Source organism: Vipera ursinii, assembly GCF_947247035.1.
Source record: "Vipera ursinii genome assembly, chromosome: 1".
NCBI lineage: Eukaryota > Metazoa > Chordata > Lepidosauria > Squamata > Viperidae > Vipera > Vipera ursinii.
The window spans coordinates 77,907,986-77,927,448 of record NC_139512.1 but is presented as its reverse complement, the minus strand read 5'-3'; the positions used below and the strand labels follow the sequence as shown (position 1 = coordinate 77,927,448).

The 19,463-nt window shown below is 37.4% G+C and overlaps 1 protein-coding gene across 1 annotated transcript in view; it reads left to right on the top strand.

Annotated features, from left to right (window-relative positions):
• Positions 1-19,089, top strand: part of CD82 (CD82 molecule) — a 76,179-nt gene extending 57,090 nt beyond the window's left edge. The window contains exons 4-9 of the mRNA XM_083371107.1: positions 83-207; positions 1,457-1,531; positions 6,244-6,351; positions 12,731-12,919; positions 14,370-14,453; positions 16,265-19,089. Of these exons, the coding sequence (XP_083227233.1) occupies positions 83-207; positions 1,457-1,531; positions 6,244-6,351; positions 12,731-12,919; positions 14,370-14,453; positions 16,265-16,342 (659 nt within the window). The 3' untranslated portion in view covers positions 16,343-19,089. The remainder of the gene's footprint in view (positions 1-82; positions 208-1,456; positions 1,532-6,243; positions 6,352-12,730; positions 12,920-14,369; positions 14,454-16,264) is intronic.
• The last annotated feature ends 374 nt before the right edge of the window (positions 19,090-19,463 follow it).

Below are 19,463 nucleotides of genomic sequence, written 5' to 3'. Positions count from 1 at the left end.
TCTCTTGAACAATTAATCTTACTCTGCTGGAACATAATAAGTGTGCATAACATATGTAGTTTTTTCCCTTGGTTTTCCACAGAGACCTCATCAACAACTTCAAAAGTTGGAGCATACATTCTTACTGGAGTAGGAGCTCTTACCATGTTAATGGGGTTCCTGGGCTGTGTTGGAGCAGTCAATGAGATTCGCTGCCTCTTGGGACTGGTAAGCAGTACATGTAGATGCTGGTAAAGTCTTTCTGTGACAGAGAAGCATGTAGAAAGCACAGAAGATATGCACGTATTGCCACATTTGTGGCATTTCAGTATACAGTATGTCTTTGGAAGTTATTACACAAGGAGCCCGTTTTCTGATTGCAACCTGACGGTGGAATACTTTCCCAAGAAGAGCTTTCTTCATACCCTCTCTTACAGTTCTTTTGATGTCCAATTTTCAAACTCCTTGCTGATTTTGATGTTGCTGTTTCGTTTCTTAATGAGTTCTTGTGTATTGTTAAGTTTTGCATATTTGCACTTGCCATCTTTATTTTTAAAGAAGGTGAAAAAAATAGCGTGTTTCTTATAGTCATTCCAAGATTGCCAGAATTGCCCTGTCTTTAACTGTGGGGAGGGATCTTCTAGTAGAGGCAGAAGATTGCAATCCCACCCCACACAATGTCTTCCAGGGTTAGACTGAGACTTTCTCTAGAGAAAGACTGAAAGTCTGGGATGTTCAGGGAGGATGGAAAAGATCAGTAGAGACTCTTGCACTATTTTAGACCTGTTCAGCTTCCCTGTCTAAACCTGTGCCAGGTTTCCATTAAAACACCTCATGGAAGCAAGCTTAGCAAATTCTGTTGCCTTATTGTGCTCAGACAGGCAGAAAATGGAAATAAATCTCCTTCAGATACATCAGCAGATACTCACTGGGCTCCTGGCAAGAAAGCATTCTGGCTTTGGAGCTGAAGCTTCCTATTTACATCTGGTTGTACTGTATTCTGTAAGACACCCCCCCCCACTTTGAAAAACTCCACCTCTGAGGTAATACAGATAGTCCTTAATTTACGACCACAAACCCAAACTTTCTGTTGCTAAGTGAGACAGTTAATTGAGTTTTGCTCCATTTTACGACCTTTCTTGTCACAGTTGTTAAGTGAATCACTGCATTTGTTAAGTTAGTAACACAATTGATAAATGAATCTGGCTTCCACATTGACTTTGCTTGTGAGAAGGTCACAAAAGGTGATCACATGACCCTGGGACACTGCAACTGTCATAAGTATGAGTCAGTTGCCAAGCATCTGAATTTTATTCATGTAACTGTGGGGATCCTACAATAGTTGTAAGTGTGGAAAATGGTCATCAGTCACTTTTTTCAGTGCTGTTGTAACTTTGAATGGTCACTAAACGAACTGTTGTAAGTTGAGGACCAAGTATTAGTGTGCCAAATGTGAGAAAAGCTCTCTGTTTTGCAGTATTTTACTTGCCTGTTGCTGATCCTCATAGCCCAAATAGCCGCCGGCCTGCTGATCTATTTCCAGAGGAATGCAGTAAGTGACACTCTTCTTTCCCAATTTCATTTCCCTCTTTCCTTGCTAAGGTTGAGTTGTTGTTGTTCTGATTCTTACCCTTTTCCAAGTAATGTCTTAAAAACAAAATTTAAACATGCAGTTTTTCAGCAAATATCACTATGAGGTCATTGCTCTTTTTTTAAAAAACACTCTTCTCTAACTTCAATCTGACATACTTTATTTGGGTTGGGATTGCTGCCGTTCTTTGTTTTTGCATGAAGTAATAAAAATAAAACCGGTGTTTTAATGTTAATATCTGATTTGTTCCTGTTAGATGGAAAAATGTTGCATGACTGATAATCTGGTACTTTCTGTCACAACCATTTACAATGGGAAAAATCACAGACCTATAAATATTAGCTGCGACTTAACCAAAACTGACTTTTCTGGTTTATTCTTTTTACATTTCTGAATTTCTTAATATGTACTTCGGAAAATATTTAAGCAAAAAAAGAAAAAGAAAACTTGTAATTTTATGTAGGAGTAGTTAAATTCCTGTTTTCAAAACAGCTTACCATCATTCTTAAAATAGGAACTAACATCAATAATTAAATAGCAAATAATAGAAAGAAAAGAGAAAAGAAAAAACAGAGTATAGACACCAACTAAATACTTTATAGAATTTAAGGAAGTTTTTCCAATAACTATTTTTTGTTAATCACCTAGAGTTTAATAATGATTAATTGCTTAAAGCCCCGTTTGCTTAATAGATATACTAATAAGCTGGGAAATAATGAATAACCAGTTTCTTGTTTGTTATATACAGTTGCATTGGACAAGGAATCTGGATAAACATTAGTAGAAATACTGGACCTACTTTTCACTATTTAAGTGTTTTCCATTAAAAGTAATACAAGTTCAATTCAACAAGAGGTGAAATTGTACAAAATTCAAATTTAAAATGCAAACTGTACAACAGTTCAGAAGTTAAAACCACTATAGTAAATGAGACCCTGAGAACTTGAGGTAAGAAACTGATTAAATAAAGTTTAGTTTGGGCAAAAAGGTACGGTAGGTTTCTAGATGAAGTATAAATGGACAAAATTCACTGCAGGAAAGAACAAATAAAAGAATAGAATCTGCAGGCTTGAAATATGTGAATAAAGTATTCAAACCACTTTTCTTTCTTATAATATGCTGCTTTCCACTATCCCGATTCTTAGGAAGAACCTCTAATTTTTGGTTTATAATCTTAGTAATCTCTGTACCCATATTTTCTATTTTGAGATGTTATATAAGGCTTGTGTAGAATTTAAATTTCCAAACAAGAAAGGAATTGAATTTTGCCTTTAATGTCCAGAGACAACAAAAGACCAGGAAAAATGGATTGCCATTTTCACTTATTCGGCTGCAAAACTGTCTTTCAGATTCTTGAATGTTGAGTTTACCTTTTAATTTTAATGTAACCTTAATTAATTTGCACTTTGCAAACTATGAAAGGAAATAAAAGTATACTTCAGTAGTTATACTTTTATGAATGTTGTCTAATGAAGAAAGAAATGCTAATGTTAATCTGAAAAGCATACTGAAATCTGAGTAAAACTGTTTTGGTGTAAAATTACATATAGAATACATAGCAATTTTTGTTCAAAAATGTACTAATTTTCCAACCTTTTTTGCAAGTTAACGTACAATGGAGATAAAGTAAATATCTGGTAACAACATTAGAACCTAAGGAGTAATCAAACTTAAACTTTAGTTTAAATGAAAGACAATTGTACATTTTTAGACTTTTAAAGACAATTGTACATTTTTAGACCCCCTTCCCCCAATATCTTGACTTGCAGAACAAAACAATGTGGCAATGCAGAGTAATGAATTCAAGTATGTGTGTAGCCTACTCAGGAGAACTTTCAATAATGCGTAATGTTGGAAAACGTTAGCAGTCATTGGGAAATTCTACTTGTGGAATCTGGAAGGTTTTGTACGGGTTCTTCCTGGCAGTAGATTTAAATTGCCTCTATCACTCATTTCTTTTCTTTTTTTCTTCCATCGTCAAGGTTTTGGTTTTAGCATCTGTGCAGTAAAGATGGAAGGCTACATGTGGCAGTGTTTCTTCAGGCTTGCTTTAGTAACAGGGATTGATGAAGTCTCATTTTTCTTCTTGTTTTGCCTACTGTGGGGAAACGTTTGAGGCAACTTAATGGGGATTCTGTTGGCAGGAGACATTCAGAATGCCCAGACTGTGTGCTCCTTCCCAATCTTCCGGATTATGAAAGTGGGCTGAGTTTCAACTACAATGTGATTGCTGGGTGGGAAAGCAGCCATCTGTCCCTTCTTCCATTGGGGTTGACTCATATTCCACATTTTTGCATTTTTGCTGGAGAAATTAACTAAATTCCATATATTGTTTCTTTATTTTCATCCAGAGAGATAGAGACCTTAGATTTTTTTTCTCCCTCTACAATGCTTGCTTTAAAACTTCATGAGTGTGTTTAGTGCTTAGATCAAATGAATTATAACGTTCATGGGAGATTCCCTATAAAATTTTGAACTATATTTGAATTAAGTTTTATCCAAGTTACTTAAAGCCCCATTTGTAGAGTTTATACCATTCAGTAATATATGTTACTCTGCTCTTTGAACCCAGATTCAGTCAGTTCAATTCATCAGCCAGTACCCAATTTGTGCAGATTACTTCCATTTGTTAAAATAGTTGATGGAAAATTCATTTAATGTAGGATGAACATGTCACAAATTGTCCAATGCTTCCTGCATATTCATCCATCTGCCCCTGCTCTGATGGGCCAGCATTAGAAGTAAAGATTAATCTCTGGGTAGCTCTCCATGTTCCTCAGAAAATACTTTACAGGTTTAATTTATGTAAGATTTTCATAGGTTGCCTTAATGATGTTACTGGACAGTAGAAAACCAATATTTGTAAGTCATCCTGAAGCTGAGAATTGTGACGTCGAACACTTCATTGTGAAAGAAAAATAAAAACACTGCACTAAATGAAAAAAAAAAAGAAATTTTCTCATTTGGTGCCAATAGTGTCTAATGTTAATGCATTTCCAAAAATCAAATAGTCCTGAGTTTGTGTTAATGTTAATTAATTTTTCCTGATCGTAGTAGGTCTCTGCTGGACAGGAACATTTGCATTTCTTATCATGTTCATTATTATAGCAAAGTGGAAAAGGACAAATTCCACCCTGATCAATTAGAATATGCCCTTCTATGTTTAACATGGTGCAATTTATTTATTTATTTTTTTTAAAAAAAACCTTTGCATGATATTCAAGTAACTATAAATTGTGTTCTTTTTACATTCTTCTGTGGAGCATCCGGTATACCTCAGTTTTTGACACTAGTAGATGAAGTTAAAACTGAAAGCGTGGGCTGTGTTTGACTTGAACCCGAGAAAGTTAATTTTAAATAGAAAACTTTTTGACCTTTGTGATAATTTCCAGTTTCACTAAGAGGAAATTGTGAAACAGTTTGCTATTCTTGTCTGACATGGTTTTTGCAGTTGGCACATAGAAATCCAGACATTTGTGCCATTCATCGCTCAAGAAATGAGTTTGCATTTTGCTGACTTGACACTTGCTGGGCTGACACAGCAGGAGGTTTCTGCCGTTTGTTCAGACGTGTGTCCTGAAAACAAAAAGGCAGATGGCCGCCTTCTTTCCAAATCTGTAGCAGTTGGCAGTATTTTGCAGCAACTCTTCTTTTGCAAGAAGAACTTGTTTGTTGTTGCTTGTGTTTCTTTTTTTTTTTACTCTGTGGCTGCCATATTGTCTAAATGCCACAATATGAACCCTGCAAGTTTAGTACTCAACACCAACAGGCATTCATACTTGTTCTTAAAATACCAATAGAATAGCAGCAGTTATTTCACCACATCTTAGACGTAGGTTGTAGCCATTTTTGCCTTTTCCTTGTGCAACTTGCTGTAAGTCCTACCTTAGCCATGAAAGCCAGCTGGATGACTCTGGGCCAGACAATTGTTGTTGTGTGGAAAAGAGGAGGAAGAAGGTGTGTTGGATATGTATACTGCCTTGTGTTATTTATTCAATAACAAAGGTGGGATACATACAAATAGGCCTATTTGCTGTATTTGAATTCCAAGAGAGCTATGTCACTATGATTTCTTCAAAGCCGTGTAAACTCATCCAGTGTTTCAGAAAAAAAATATCCCTAAGGCATCCTAAGGGTGACGTTCTTTGCTTTACCATTTTTCCACAAAAAGTGACATCTTTCTGAAGTCCTGAAAAATGTGGTAATCCAGCAGATTCGAAGAACAGCCAGCATGATATCAGACTGTAGGTCTCTGAGGCTGTTCGTATGTGCATGTGTGTGGGGAGGTGGCGGGGGGGGGGTGTAAGAAAGAGCTGCCATGAGAGGAGATGAAAGGAATTCTCTGGATGGATTACAACCTTTGTTCTTTGGAAAAACAGGTTCATTTAAAATAAAACATAATTCTTCAGTGTTGAATGAAATGTTCTGACCTGTCCCTTTCTCTTTTTTCATTGATTGAGAAAAATGTTGCTGTTGTTGTTCCTCCTCTTTCCCTCTCTCCAGTTCTTACTTGCAGGACATGCTGGAAGACACATCTGGGTCTACATGAAAAAAGGAAAAGGATTCCCTTATTGTGGAATAAAGTTGAAATAATTTATGTATCTTCAAATGTAAGGTGCAATCAATAATTACAAGACCGGTGCTTAATTAGTTTTCTGCATTATTTTTACTAGCTTGAAGCGGAAATGTCTGGGATTGTCAGTGAACTTGTCCAGAATTACAATCCTTATGATGACAACAATAGGACTCTTGAAAATGCTTGGGACTATGTCCAGTTACAAGTAAGTTGCTATGCAAGAGTTAATGAGACAGTGGTATTGCCAATAATACATATGGTAAGCTTTTTCTTGAATGAGAACATCTTATTCAGCAGTGGTCTTCATCTAATTTCATCATAAATTAATATTGATGTTTGAAGATTCGCTACAGGCAGAAGTAAGTGGGTAGAGAACCTTACCAGCCAAGCACACGTTCTATATATGAGGAACAAGTTGCTTTCATATAGTGGGGTCATGTCATCAATATACTGTCTTTTTGATTTCTTCTGGTATTGCTCTTCAGATGTACCATTGAGGTACTTATTTGTTAAAAATTTCTTTTCACCAAACACTGCTTAGAATATGGAGTTCTATATCTGAGGAAGTTATAATCAGTCAGTGCACTTACAACCTGTCTTTTCTCTAGAGCAGTGTTTTTCAAACTTGGTCTCTTTAAGATATATGGACTTTAACTTGGGGAAATTAAGATGCGTGGAATTGAAACCTACACATCTTAACTGCTTTAGAAGCTCAAGGCAGTACACATGGATTTCTCTTTGTGACTTAGATTAGACTGAGAGATGAGATCACTGAGTTTCTTACTTGAGCAGAGACTTGAACCTGAATCTCTCCAGTCTTAGTCCAATTCAAATTGAACATGTGCAGAGAATATGGATCCATTGGCATGTGTGAATAATTATGCAATATTTAGTTTGCCAGATGTAAAGTTTGGCATGTCGTGTACATGAGATCTACTTTGGGCGCTACCACAGAAAAATGAAGCATGCCGGAATTGTCCACGTGTTCAATTACTACAGGGTGCAAAGCTGCATCGTGGCAGTGTATTTATATATACATTTTCAACACTGTGACCGCATTTACTAGTGAGTTCCATATGTGAAAACTTGTTGCCTTTCGAGGTCTACAGACAGTTTTTTTATAAATTCAGGCACAGTTCATTTCATATTTTTAATTGTAGGCTTCACATAAACCAGGACTCTTGAATTATTCAGTGACAAAGTTAGTATACATTGTTGAGGTCGGTACTGGTGGCCACCATAATCTGTCTACTAATGGCTCTTGACAGCAACCATCTCTGTACTCCTATCATTCTCACCCAAGGGCCTAAACATCAGTTCTTTTTTTTTTATTGAAAAGTTTTAACATACAGTTTATCTTTAACAATCCCCCCTCCCCCTCCCCTCTCCCTCCCCCCTCCCTCTCCCCCCTCCCCCCCCCCGACTTCCCAGAGCTAAATACAAGGTATATATATATAAAAAAACAATCATAAACAACCATATACTAAAAACCATAAACTCTAAAATCCATCACTCTCTAGCTTATATAGGATAAAACAAACCTTAGTAATATTAAGTATATATAGAAAAACTAAAATAGAAAAAGAAAAAAAAAAGAAAGAAGACTTATTCAAATGCTACATAAAACTTCTTGACCCTATACTTGTTCTGGATAAACTCAATCCATTTTCTCCATTCCATAATATAACGTTCTTGCGAGTGATCTTTCAAATAAGCCGAAATCTTCGCCATCTCTGCCAGGTCGGAGACCTTTAAAGTCCACTCTTCTATGGTCGGCAGTTCCTCTTTCTTCCAATACTGACCTATCAGAAGTCTTGCTGCCGTAATTAAATTTAACATCAATTTAGTGTCCACAACCGTAGCATCCATAATTATTCCCAACAAGAAAAGTTGCGGACAAAACTTTATCCTTTGCTTGAAGATCTTCTGCATATTCCACCAAATTTTTATCCAGAAGGCCTTGACCTTTTTACAAGTCCACCATACATGAAAATATGTTGCATCTTCATCACCACATCTCCAGCATTTTGGCTGATAATTCGGATACATACTTGCAAGCTTTTTAGGATCTAGATGCCATCTATAAAACATTTTATAAAAGTTCTCTCTTAAATTTTGAGCTTGTGTAAATTTTACGTTCCTCACCCAAATCTTTTCCCACGTGTCCATTGTGATAACTTCCTGAATATTTTGGGCCCATTTAATCATACAATCCTTAACAAGTTCTGTTTCTGAATCAATCTCTATCAATGCAAGATATATCCGTTTAATATGTGCTGGTCCCTGATTTCTAATTTGCTTCATCAGATTTTCATCAGTCATTGTAAAACCATTTTTCTGATCTTCTTTCCACCTGGCCCGTAGCTGAGTATATTGAAACCGATTTTGAACAATCTTCTTGTCTCGCAAGAGACTATATGGCTTCAAACACCAAACATTTCTTTCCAAGCTTAGAATCTCCTTGTACGTAGTCACATCATGTTTGAAACCAGCATGTATATTTTCTGTTGCGTGTTTTGGAATTGCCCACAATGGTATCTTACAATCTAACTTATGTCTGTACTTCTTCCAAACTCTCAGCAATGCCTGTCTTAAAATATGCACTCTAAACACATTATCTACCTTCTTATCATACAACAAATATGCATGCCAGCCAAACAGCAAGTCGTGGCCCTCAAGATTTAATAATCTCTCTTGTGTCAAATTAATCCAATCACTTATACCTGCTAACGCAGCAGCTTCATAATATAATTTAAAATTAGGCATTTTAAGACCACCTCTTTCACGAGTATCCTGCATAATCTTAAGTTTAACTCGTGGCCTTTTCCCTGCCCAAACAAATTTGTTGATACCTCTCTGCCATTCCTCCAAATTAGAATCTTTCTTAAGAACCGGTATCATTTGAAATAAAAATAAAAATTTAGGCAGGACATTCATTTTTACTGCTGCGAATCAGTTCTTCTGTATGTAGCCTGTAGTGCCATCTAATATAGTTTCAGCTTATCGCGGCATCTGGTTGGTAAGAAGCCAACAAAAAAATAAGACTGGGGCTAGTTAGCTCTAAGAGGTTACCAGTTATATTGACTTGGTCCAGATATTTGTGGGATATTAAATAAAGAGCTAGATTATGTGCCATCAAGTTGATGTTGTCTTTTAATAATCATATTTGGTCTGACCCCAATCTGGTCCGTCAGATTCTCTAATGGTGCACCCATCACTGCTGAGTGCAGCCACCTTGTTATTGGCCATTCTCTTTTTCACTATCCTTGCTTTCCCAGCATTATAGGTTTTTCAAAAGGACTATAGTCTTTTGCATAAAGTATTCAGCATATGATAATTTGACCCAGATCATTTGAGCTCTGAATGAAAGTTCTAGATTAATTTACTCTATGATGCATTTTTGGGGGGGGGGGGTTTCCCTTTGCTATGGTATTCTCAGGAGTCTTCTCCAAAACCTAAATTCAAATGCATTAATTATCTTTCTACTCTATCCTGCTTTTTCAAAGTCCAAGGAGATGTTGGCTTTTAAGGCTTTATGTAATCTTTACACTGGAATTAAGGATGAATTTCCCTCAGGAATTACCTTTTTCTGCTGATCAGAATTGCCTTCTAATAGGAAAACTGTTTTGTATATCTGTTCCATTCCTTCATCTGAGAATTAAAAAGCATATATATTATTTCTCTTTAGTCAAATAAAGCTGTATTAAAATGTGGTGCAGAACTTGCTTGGACTTTTTAACAAACCTAAGCATAGCTGAAGACTTGTATTAAATGTAGTCAGCGTTTTTCCTTGGGTAAGAGAAGTTGCTTACTCTACATCAGAAATGAACTCCAAATTGATAGTATCATTCTTTACAGACTATATGATTTGATTTTCTGCAAATTTGTAGTCTTTTTCCAGGCCTGATGCCTCTTCTAGTAGACATGGCAGGGGTTTGAGGTAGAGACAGCATGTTACCAGGATTGTAGCTTAAAATCTCTTTTGACACCAATACAGTCAGGTTAATTGGACATTGGTGTTTAATAGGTTCTCTATCCACTCAGATTCTTATCGCTTTGTCGTAGAGATTATATTGCATTCATTCAACATGAGAGAAACTTGAATTTGTTTTTCCTTCCTAAACTTAATTGAGGATATTTTAATTGAAGCTATTAGTTCTCAGGCTCCATTTTTAAGATGTGTTTTATTATAAAGAATAAACCTGTAGACTATCTCCAAGTCAGAATAGAACATCCGTTATGGTCTTTGTAAATCAGAAATGAAATAAGCTTGAAATTCATTTTAGCTATCTCAGTTGGTTCAAAAGTTGTAATTTCTTCTCACCATTTTGTAGCTATTGCGTAGCTTACTATTACCATTTTCATCAGGTTTCTATTTATATCGTAGTAGCAGCAGGAAACAGGATCTTATTTACATATAGTACATTATATTATATAATTAAGCTCTACTTAGTCTTTCTTCACAAATGAAAAGTCTTACCATGTTTTTATATAATCCTATTTCAACCACAGGCTAAGAAGAGATAATAGTAGAAGAGCTCCATCTTTTGGTGACTGGATATGCTTAACAATTGGCCCTTTTCATGCTAAAGAAATAACCAACTCCCTCAAGCTGCTCTTTATGAGCGAGGCTGGGAAGTACGGTACCTCTATAACAGGGGTCTTCAAACTTGGCCCTTTTATGACTTGTGGACTTCAACTCCCAGAATTCCTCAGCCAGCATGCCTGGCTGAGAAATTCTGGGAGTTGAAGTCCACAAGTCATAAGACCCCTGCTCTATAACATACTTCTTCAATCACTTTCAAAGAACTAGCAATTCAGGGCATTACATTGGATCTGGAGATCTTCAAGCAGAATGAAATCTAACTGCCTGTTTTTTCCAGAATACCATTGAGTGGGAACTAACAGACGACACTGTGCAGTCTTATGGAAGAATATGTAACTTTATGAAAGCATCTATTATTTGGTGGCTTTGTTGAGCTTTATAATTTCTACCTTCCATTTGAAACTGGGTAGGAAACTCACAAGCAAACAGTGTGCTGGAAAACTTGCGTCCAGCTTTATTGTTCTATAATGCCATTTTGGTTATGGAATCCTTAATAGACTTTATATGGAGGCAAATTCACAGCAGCCTTATCAGCTAATCTGAAAGCCATTTCCATACAAGCCCTTGGGGTGTCCATATAGTTCAGGGGTCTTCAAACTTGGTGCTTTTATGACTTGTGGACTTTAACTCCCAGAATTCCTCAGCCAGCATGCCTGGCTGAGGAATTCTGGGAGTTGAAGTCCACAAGTCATAAAAGGGCTAAGTGTGGAGAGCTCTGATATAGTTCTTATTAAGAGCACCTTTGCTGAAGCTAGCCTGACACAGTTCTATCGCAGTGAACTTCTTTGACTTCCAAACACGTGAAGTAGTTTCATATACAGGGATGCGCTTTCACATGAAATACCTATTCTGCGTGTAATAATAAAACTTGCAATAATGGCTACAAAATATTATATTCATCTCACATCTTAACAGTGAAAATTATAAGATTTATTTATTAAATAAATGTATACGGTTGCCCAAACCATGACTCCCAAAGTTACTTAAAGGAAAAGAAAAAAAACACCAAACCAATCCTACTTATTTTTCTAGTATGGCAAGAAAAATCATTTTAAATCTCTAAAAGAGGGACCATTTTGTTAATTGTGCAGACTGAAACAAAGTCTCTAGAATTAGTACCAAATGCAAAGGTGCTTTTGGCATGGCAGCTGTAAATGTAGGGATCCTGCAGATACTGCCTCAATAACAGTTTTTGATATATTTTGCCTTCAAAAGAGCCTTGGTGGAGCAGTGGGCTAATGCCTCCTTAAGTAACACCAGCTGCCTGCAATTAGTGCAGGTTCGAGTCCCACCAGGCTAAAGGTTGACTCAGCCTTCCATCCTTCCGAGGTAGGTAAAATGAGGACCCAGATTGTTGGGGGCAATTAAGCTGACTTTGTAATAATGCCGCTGGGGTGTGTGTGAAAGCCCTAATAAGCAGGCATATACATAGAATGAAGGCTACTGCTAAGTTTGTAAGCCGCCCTGAGTCTTCGGAGAAGGGCGGGATATAAATGGAATTAAAATAAAATAAAAATAAAAATGTGACTAAGAGAAGGGAATGTAATGGGTTGGTGAGGATGATTCTGCTTTTATGACACTTGCTATTATTTTTTTTCTTCATCAAATTTATTCCAAACTCACAAAATAGCTAACTTCATCTTATTTACTGAATCGGTTAACAAGGCATTTGCTGTTTGAGTTTTACCGCCTTAAGATTGTAAAAGGAAGTGAATTTTGCTATATTGTGGTGAAGGTGTGTTTTTTGTTTATTTTGTTTGTCAGTTTTTACTCTTGGCAACCACATGGGCAGGTCCCTGCAACTTTTGCTGTTGTTGTTGTTGTTTTTTTTAATTGTAAGCTGCTCACAGAATTTTATTAAGCAAGGTAGTTCTACTAAAGAAAACATAAAAGAGAGAAGCAGAAGAATCCTCTCAGACAAAATGGCCCTGTGACACTGAATAGGAACTAATGAGGTGATATTTTCCTTTAAACATAGCTGCAATGCTGTGGTTGGACTGGGCCAGAAACTTGGAAAAACAACACCGTTCTTCAGGAAAAGAATCAGACTTTCTATCCTTGCTCTTGCTCCAATGACTCCTTCACCTCACCGGCCGAAGTGGGTTTCTGCCCCCTGGATATTATTTCCAACTCCACAACAGTGGATGACTGGCCAGTTAAAAAGCAGGTGAGTGTCTCATTTGGGAAAGCTCTGTCCAAAATCTCTTGATTTTAAAAGAACAGAGAAAATGCCATCAGCTTTTATTTACCTGCTTTCTCTTCCTCCACTTTCATTTTGTTTGGCATTTGGTCTGAAAGGTTTTTGGGAGCAGAATGTAAAATCTTGCATTCTTTTTAATGACTTTTGAGTTGATCTCAGTTGTCCTCCTGGTTGAAGGGAAAGTGTTGAAAGAGGTATGTGAATGTAACCAAGGACAACATATAAGGAAACAGTTGCTGGAATTGGGTATGTCTAGTTTAACGAAGAGAAAGGCGAGGGGTGACATGATAGCAGTGTTCCAATATCTCAGGGGCTGCCACAAAGAGTCAATCTATTCTCCAAAGCACCTGAAGGCAGGACAAGAAGCAATGGATGGAAACTGTCCAAAGAGAGAAGCAACCTAGAACTAAGGAGAAATTTTCTGACAGTTAGAACAATTAATCAGTGGAACAACTTACCTCCAGAAGTTGTGAATGCTCCAACACTGGATGTTTTTAAGAAAAGACAACCATTTGTCTAAAATGGTATAGGGTTTCCTGCTGAGCAGGGGGTTGGACTAGATGACTTCCAAGGCACCTCACATATTATTATTATTATTATTATTATTATTATTATTATTATTATTATTATTATTATTAATCTCCTTGACATGATTACAGACTGCTCATTCCCCCCCCCCCGTCCCCATCATTCTGAGAGTACATCTTGACTGCCTTTTTATCTTTCATTTTAATTCTTGGAGGCACTTTTGAAGTCCACTTTATTTGCCTCAATCTCTCCTGTCTGTCGGTCATGTATGTAGCTAACTATTTGTTCTTACACAGTTCTGATTTTAAAAAATGCATCCATTAGAATAAATGGCTATGTTGACAGACATAGTGTATACTCCAAGACAAAAGTCTTGGCATTGCTGTTATATTGGCAGTATACTTTGTGAGTTTCCAAGACAGATCCTGATAATAGCTTTTGGTGACAAAATCCTGGAATAGATTTTTACAATATGCGGTTCTTAAGTTTACTTTATTGGCTCCAAAATTTAGTTTTTAACTTGGAATATATAAGTGCTACTGATTCCCCTAGTGCAGAAGTATTTCTGATGGGTATGGTTCAAATTCAGTGTCCAACACCCCTTAGGACTGTAATTGGGCCACAAGCCAGCAATAAGGAAATAAGATATCCTGGAAAAATCCTTGTTTGTCAGAGACAGAGAATCCCTGGACTAAAGAGTAAATAATAACTTTCTAATTTCTTTTGGCCTCATCCAAAATAGCCATTATAAGTAGAAAAGATTTCAAAAGTACTCATGTTCTAACTCGATAATGTCATCCTGCTTTATTATCCTAATAAATAATATTGTCCTAAGTATTATCCATAATCTTACAAGCTTGGTAAATCAGATGTGGTACTTATCCTCCAGGGATGCATGAAAGGTGTGCAGAATTGGTTGCAAGACAATCTTGGCATCATCCTGGGAGTGTGCACGGGGGTTGCAGTCATTGAGGTAGGTGTTCATTTTCCTGCATTTTGTAAAAAGCTATTTTGTTCATGGCTGTTTGTAATTACAAACAAAACAAAATATTCTCCAGATGTATAGTATTTTGGCTCCTTGGCCTTATGAATACATGGTACTTGGTGGAAATTAATCAGTTTTCCAAAAAAAATATGAGTCACCCTTTCTATTCTTTATTTTTTATTATGTCTTGGCTAAAAATAAATTTAATTTAATTTTTAAAAATCTAGATGGTATCTGATGATTGGAGCCTTTTAAAGAGGATAGCTTTGATTAAACGTTTCCCCCCTGGCTTCAATTTATTCACTAGCAATATTGTTTATGATTTAAAGTAAAGATGCAAAAGAGGAAATTAAGAGAGAAGGTGAACCAGATGTAAATGGATCCAAACCAATGGACAAAAATATCCAAGAAGGTCTGGTTATTTGTTCCATCTACATCTTTTCTGTAGTAGTCTTTCAATTAGAATGATCGTTCTATCTCCTGTGGCTGATTGAGGTTTATTTCATCTCAGCAGGTTTCTGATTTCCATTTTTATTACGTATGAATCCCTATCTGCTGATGCTGCTGTTTTGTCCAGACATATTCCAACGTGATGACAAATTGAGTATATTGGTCACGGCAGGCTGAATATGGTTCATTAGCCGCTTCTCACATTTTTATTTGGAACATTTTATTAAACATATGAAAAACTAAATACAGCAGTCCACTCATTCGGTGCCTGTTCAAAGTTAACAATGATGCTGAACAAAGGGTACTTAGGAGGGGTCCTTATACTTGTGTTCATTGCAGCATCCGACAATCATGTGGTCACTGGGTGCTCAGCAACCTGCACGCAATTACAAAGTGCAATATTTCCTGTGGTCATGTGATCACTATTTGTGCCACCTTCCAACAAGCAAAGTCAGTGGAGAATCTGGCAGGAGATTGCAGATGGCAATTAATTATGTGACTGTGGAGTGCTGCAACATCATAGGATTCGCTTAACGATTCGCAGCTATTACTGCGACTACTGGAACTATCATCATGAATTGGTGCAGTCCTATTATGCCCCACGTTATGAATGCATTGCTTAGCAATTAGAGGTTCCCAGTCCCAGTGACCGTCAGTAAGCAAAAACTAACTGTAGCAAAACTCATCCAAGAACAGAAGTGTTTCTCACAGTAACGCTAGCAAAATCTAGCTCCCTCTCTGGAGGAGCTTATAGTTGCAGTTTTGACAGGAGGAGGAGAACCAAGAAGACTGAGAAGGCAAAGGGTGTTGAGATAAAACCGAAAATGCACTTACTGTAGACTCTATCTTAAGTAAAGATAAAGGTTCCCCTGCTCATGCGTGCTAGTCATTTCCAACTCTAGGGGCCAGTGCTCATCTCTGTTTCAAAGCCGAAGAGCCAGCGCTTGTCCGAAGACGTCTCCGTGGTCATGTGGCCGGCATGACTAGACACCAAAGGCGCACGGAACGCTGTTACCTTCCCACCGTAGTGGTCCCTATTTTTCTACTTGCATTTTTACCTGCTTTCGAACTGCTAGGTTGGCAGAAGCTGGGACGAATAACGCGCTCACTCTGTTACGTGGCACTCGGGATTCGACCCACCAAACTGCCGACCTTCTGATCGACAAGCTCAGCGTCCTAACCCACTGAGCCACCGCATCCCTGTGACTCTGTCTTAGGTTCCCTTATACAATGCATTTGGTCTAAATCTGAACAATTGTTGAAAAGCTAAATTCTGTCCAGGGGAATCCCTGTTTCTTTATAAGTGCAAGAGACCAGCCTTTTCATCCTTCCTCCTTTTTCTCTTGCAGTTGCTGGGAATGGTGCTCTCTATCTGCCTGTGCAAGAACATTCACACTGAAGACTACACCAAAGTGCCCAAGTACTGAGAGACTGCTGGTCTTGAGAGCTGCCCCAGAACACATGGAACGTCCCTTTCTTAAACCCAGACTTTCTTCATCCCTCTGGTGACAACTTTGCAGTGTTGCTGCAGTTCAATTAGGTTGTGCTGCATTGACGAATTATTTGAGGGACCAGGGGCTTGGGCAGCCTCCTTTTATCTCTTGACTGTTCTTTTATGAAACAGGCCACTTAAATCATCTTCTCCTTGTGAGATACCCTGCACCTTTATTGTCAGCATCTCTTCCTTCCCTTCCTTTTAGCCACATTTGTCAATTGTGACTAAGCTTAGACTATTCCCATATTCCAGTTGTTGCAGCTGTTCACTATATGTATATAATCTCCTTATATTGTTCATTGAGGAAGAGTTGGAGGGGGGTGGGGAAGCTTTAGCTGTTGTGGTTTGATATTTTTTTAATCACGTGCTTTTAGAAATACACGCTGTAGAGAGGAACGTTCCCTCCTCTAAAATGAACCTGATGCCTCTTATCTTTTTTAGCTTCAGTTCCTCTGATCTATTGAATTGACACCAGCCAGATCAAGAATTGGACTGTAAGGCACCAAGCTTAAAATACCACCATTTACCTTTTCAACAGGGATGTATAGTATAGAAAATCTGATGTCATTTTTATCATTTCTGCCATACTCCTCCCTTTGGGAGTCCATTACAATGGAGGCATTTTAGTGACTGCATCTCCAAGGATGAATCTGTCCTGGCTCTCTGTCATTTACTCCTGGTTTGCCAACTTCATTTGTGGTGGTGATGGAGACCATATATATTTCCACTCACATTAGCATGAATCTTCTGTAATTTTGTCTTCTCTTGGTTATGGTGAACTTATACAGAATTGATTATTCTTCATGCCAATAGTGGCAGGGAACACTTTTTTCTGCCCTTTGGTTTATATGTACCAAGGAAAGTACATAGCTCTTCTTGCCTCCCTGGGTGGGGATCTTTTGACCTTGGAGTCACTGTAGTTGCCACCAGAACCCATGTTGCAGGAGTCACTGTGAAGAACTTACTGTTGGTATTTTTACTGGGAGATGCTTCTCTATTCAAAAGCCCTCCGAGCATCTATTCTGAGGTGAATGCAAGGAAACAACCTGGTTTTGTATGGGAAATCTCTCCATCCAGATTAAGGAAAGGCTGCTAGTACGTAAAACTGTGAAAAAGAAAGTCAAAATTGTAGTCACAGCATGGTTAGCATTCTCTCTTGACACCATGGCTCTGATTTTGCATGGAGAGCTTCCATTTGAAGTGTGCCAAAGAAGGCAACCGGGAAAAGTTACATGTCCAAAACTACAAGTTCCTTACATTAACAATTATTAATGTATAGATCAAACCATGAATGCTACGTTCCATCATCTCACAGCACAGAAGATAGTTTTTGCAAATAGGAAACTTGATCTTTGTCTATCGAGGGAGAATGAAATGGGTTTGAGATAATCTAGAGACCAAATCTAGTTAAGAGCACATGCATTCCCATGCTTCCCTACCTTTCAAATATTACAATTTCCTAACTATAACAAGAGGTGATTGTTGTCATTTTGCTAGATTGTGTGCAATAAGACAGTTGGGTGATTCGTGAAGGATGTTCCAGGGTCCATCACTTGAATCATTTCACATTAACATTCTAGCAAACATTGGTCATTTTATTGGAAATAGTGGTCCAGGTTGGCTCTTGTCCTACTGTCACCATCCAGCAGTCTTTGTTTCATTTTTGAATAGATTGTAACGCTAGGGCTGTATAGGCATCACTTTGTGCTTCATTTGATAAATTTCACTGATAAGGTGTTTATATGATGGTTCTTGTTCTCTTGGCTTCAGCTCTGAACAGAAGAACACAGGAGTCATTTTGGATTTTTTTTATTTTTAGAAACCACTTCCAAATGAATGAAATGCATGTACAGATTTAACAAATAATGGGTGGGTATTTCAGTAATAAAACATTTGCTTAAAAAATAGCAAAACACTTCTACCTTTATTCTTGCTGTGACGTCCACCTATCTTTGTTTAGGATGCTAATGATGCAAATGGGGATCTCCTGCCCTCAGCAGAAGTACTTGTGTTGATGAGTATTTGTTGGGCAATAGAACTGGATTGGCCACAATAGGTTGTAGCAGCATATTTCAAACAAATGACTCTTTCCTGATGTTTTCTTATGTGTGGGACCTCCCTGCTCTAGTCCTAACCTACTTATGCTAAATGAGAAGAAGCAAAAGAGACTTCTATTGATCTAAATAAGTCCAGGGATATCTGCCCAAAGAAAACGTGATAATAGTATATCTCATAGGATAGAATCTCAATTAAAAGGAAAGAAAAAAGTTTTGATAACTATTTAACATTTTCTTTATTATTATTTTTTGCCAAGCTTCTAAAACTGAAGTCCACTAGAGGGTGCTGATGCTATAGGTAATGTTTTGGACAACTTTATGTATTGCCTGGAGAATACATACAATTCTTGTCTTTAAATTATTCATGTTTAGCTTTGATTTTTTTTTTGGTGTTCATAATTCCTTGTTTAATTCTTTACAACAAGTTACTTCTCCCAAATCAAGAAATAAATTGCCACAGAATTCAGACTAATACTGTTTTTATTTTAGAGTTTAAGTGCCACAAGGAATTATCTAAACAGTTTTCTTTTAAATAAAAAGAATGAGTTAAATTATAGAATGAGTAAAAATATAGAATTTACATTTACATTTAAGTTAGGAAAGTTTAAAAATACATAAAGGTACAAATTTAGACAACTGAGGTATACCTTACATAGAGGGCAGGACTGGATTAAGGTCACTGTCAAGTCCAAGTCAACCTGGATTCAACATACAACTTTGTAAGAGGGTGAGGGAAGCTGTCTGGGTCAAGGATAGATGGAAAGTAAAAATTGCTTTGGATTTCAGTTGGTGAGGTGAACGCTGCTCGACATGGTTTATAGAAGTGAAAGCAAATAGTATAGGACTTTCCTGGATTGGTCAGTCCTCAAGACAACCATTAACATCCTTGTCTACTCACTGCCTTACATAGAGCACTAAAACATGTACTCTATGTAAGGCTGCCCTTGAAGACCACTCGGAAACTTCAGCTGGTCCAGAATGCAGCAACCTATCAAT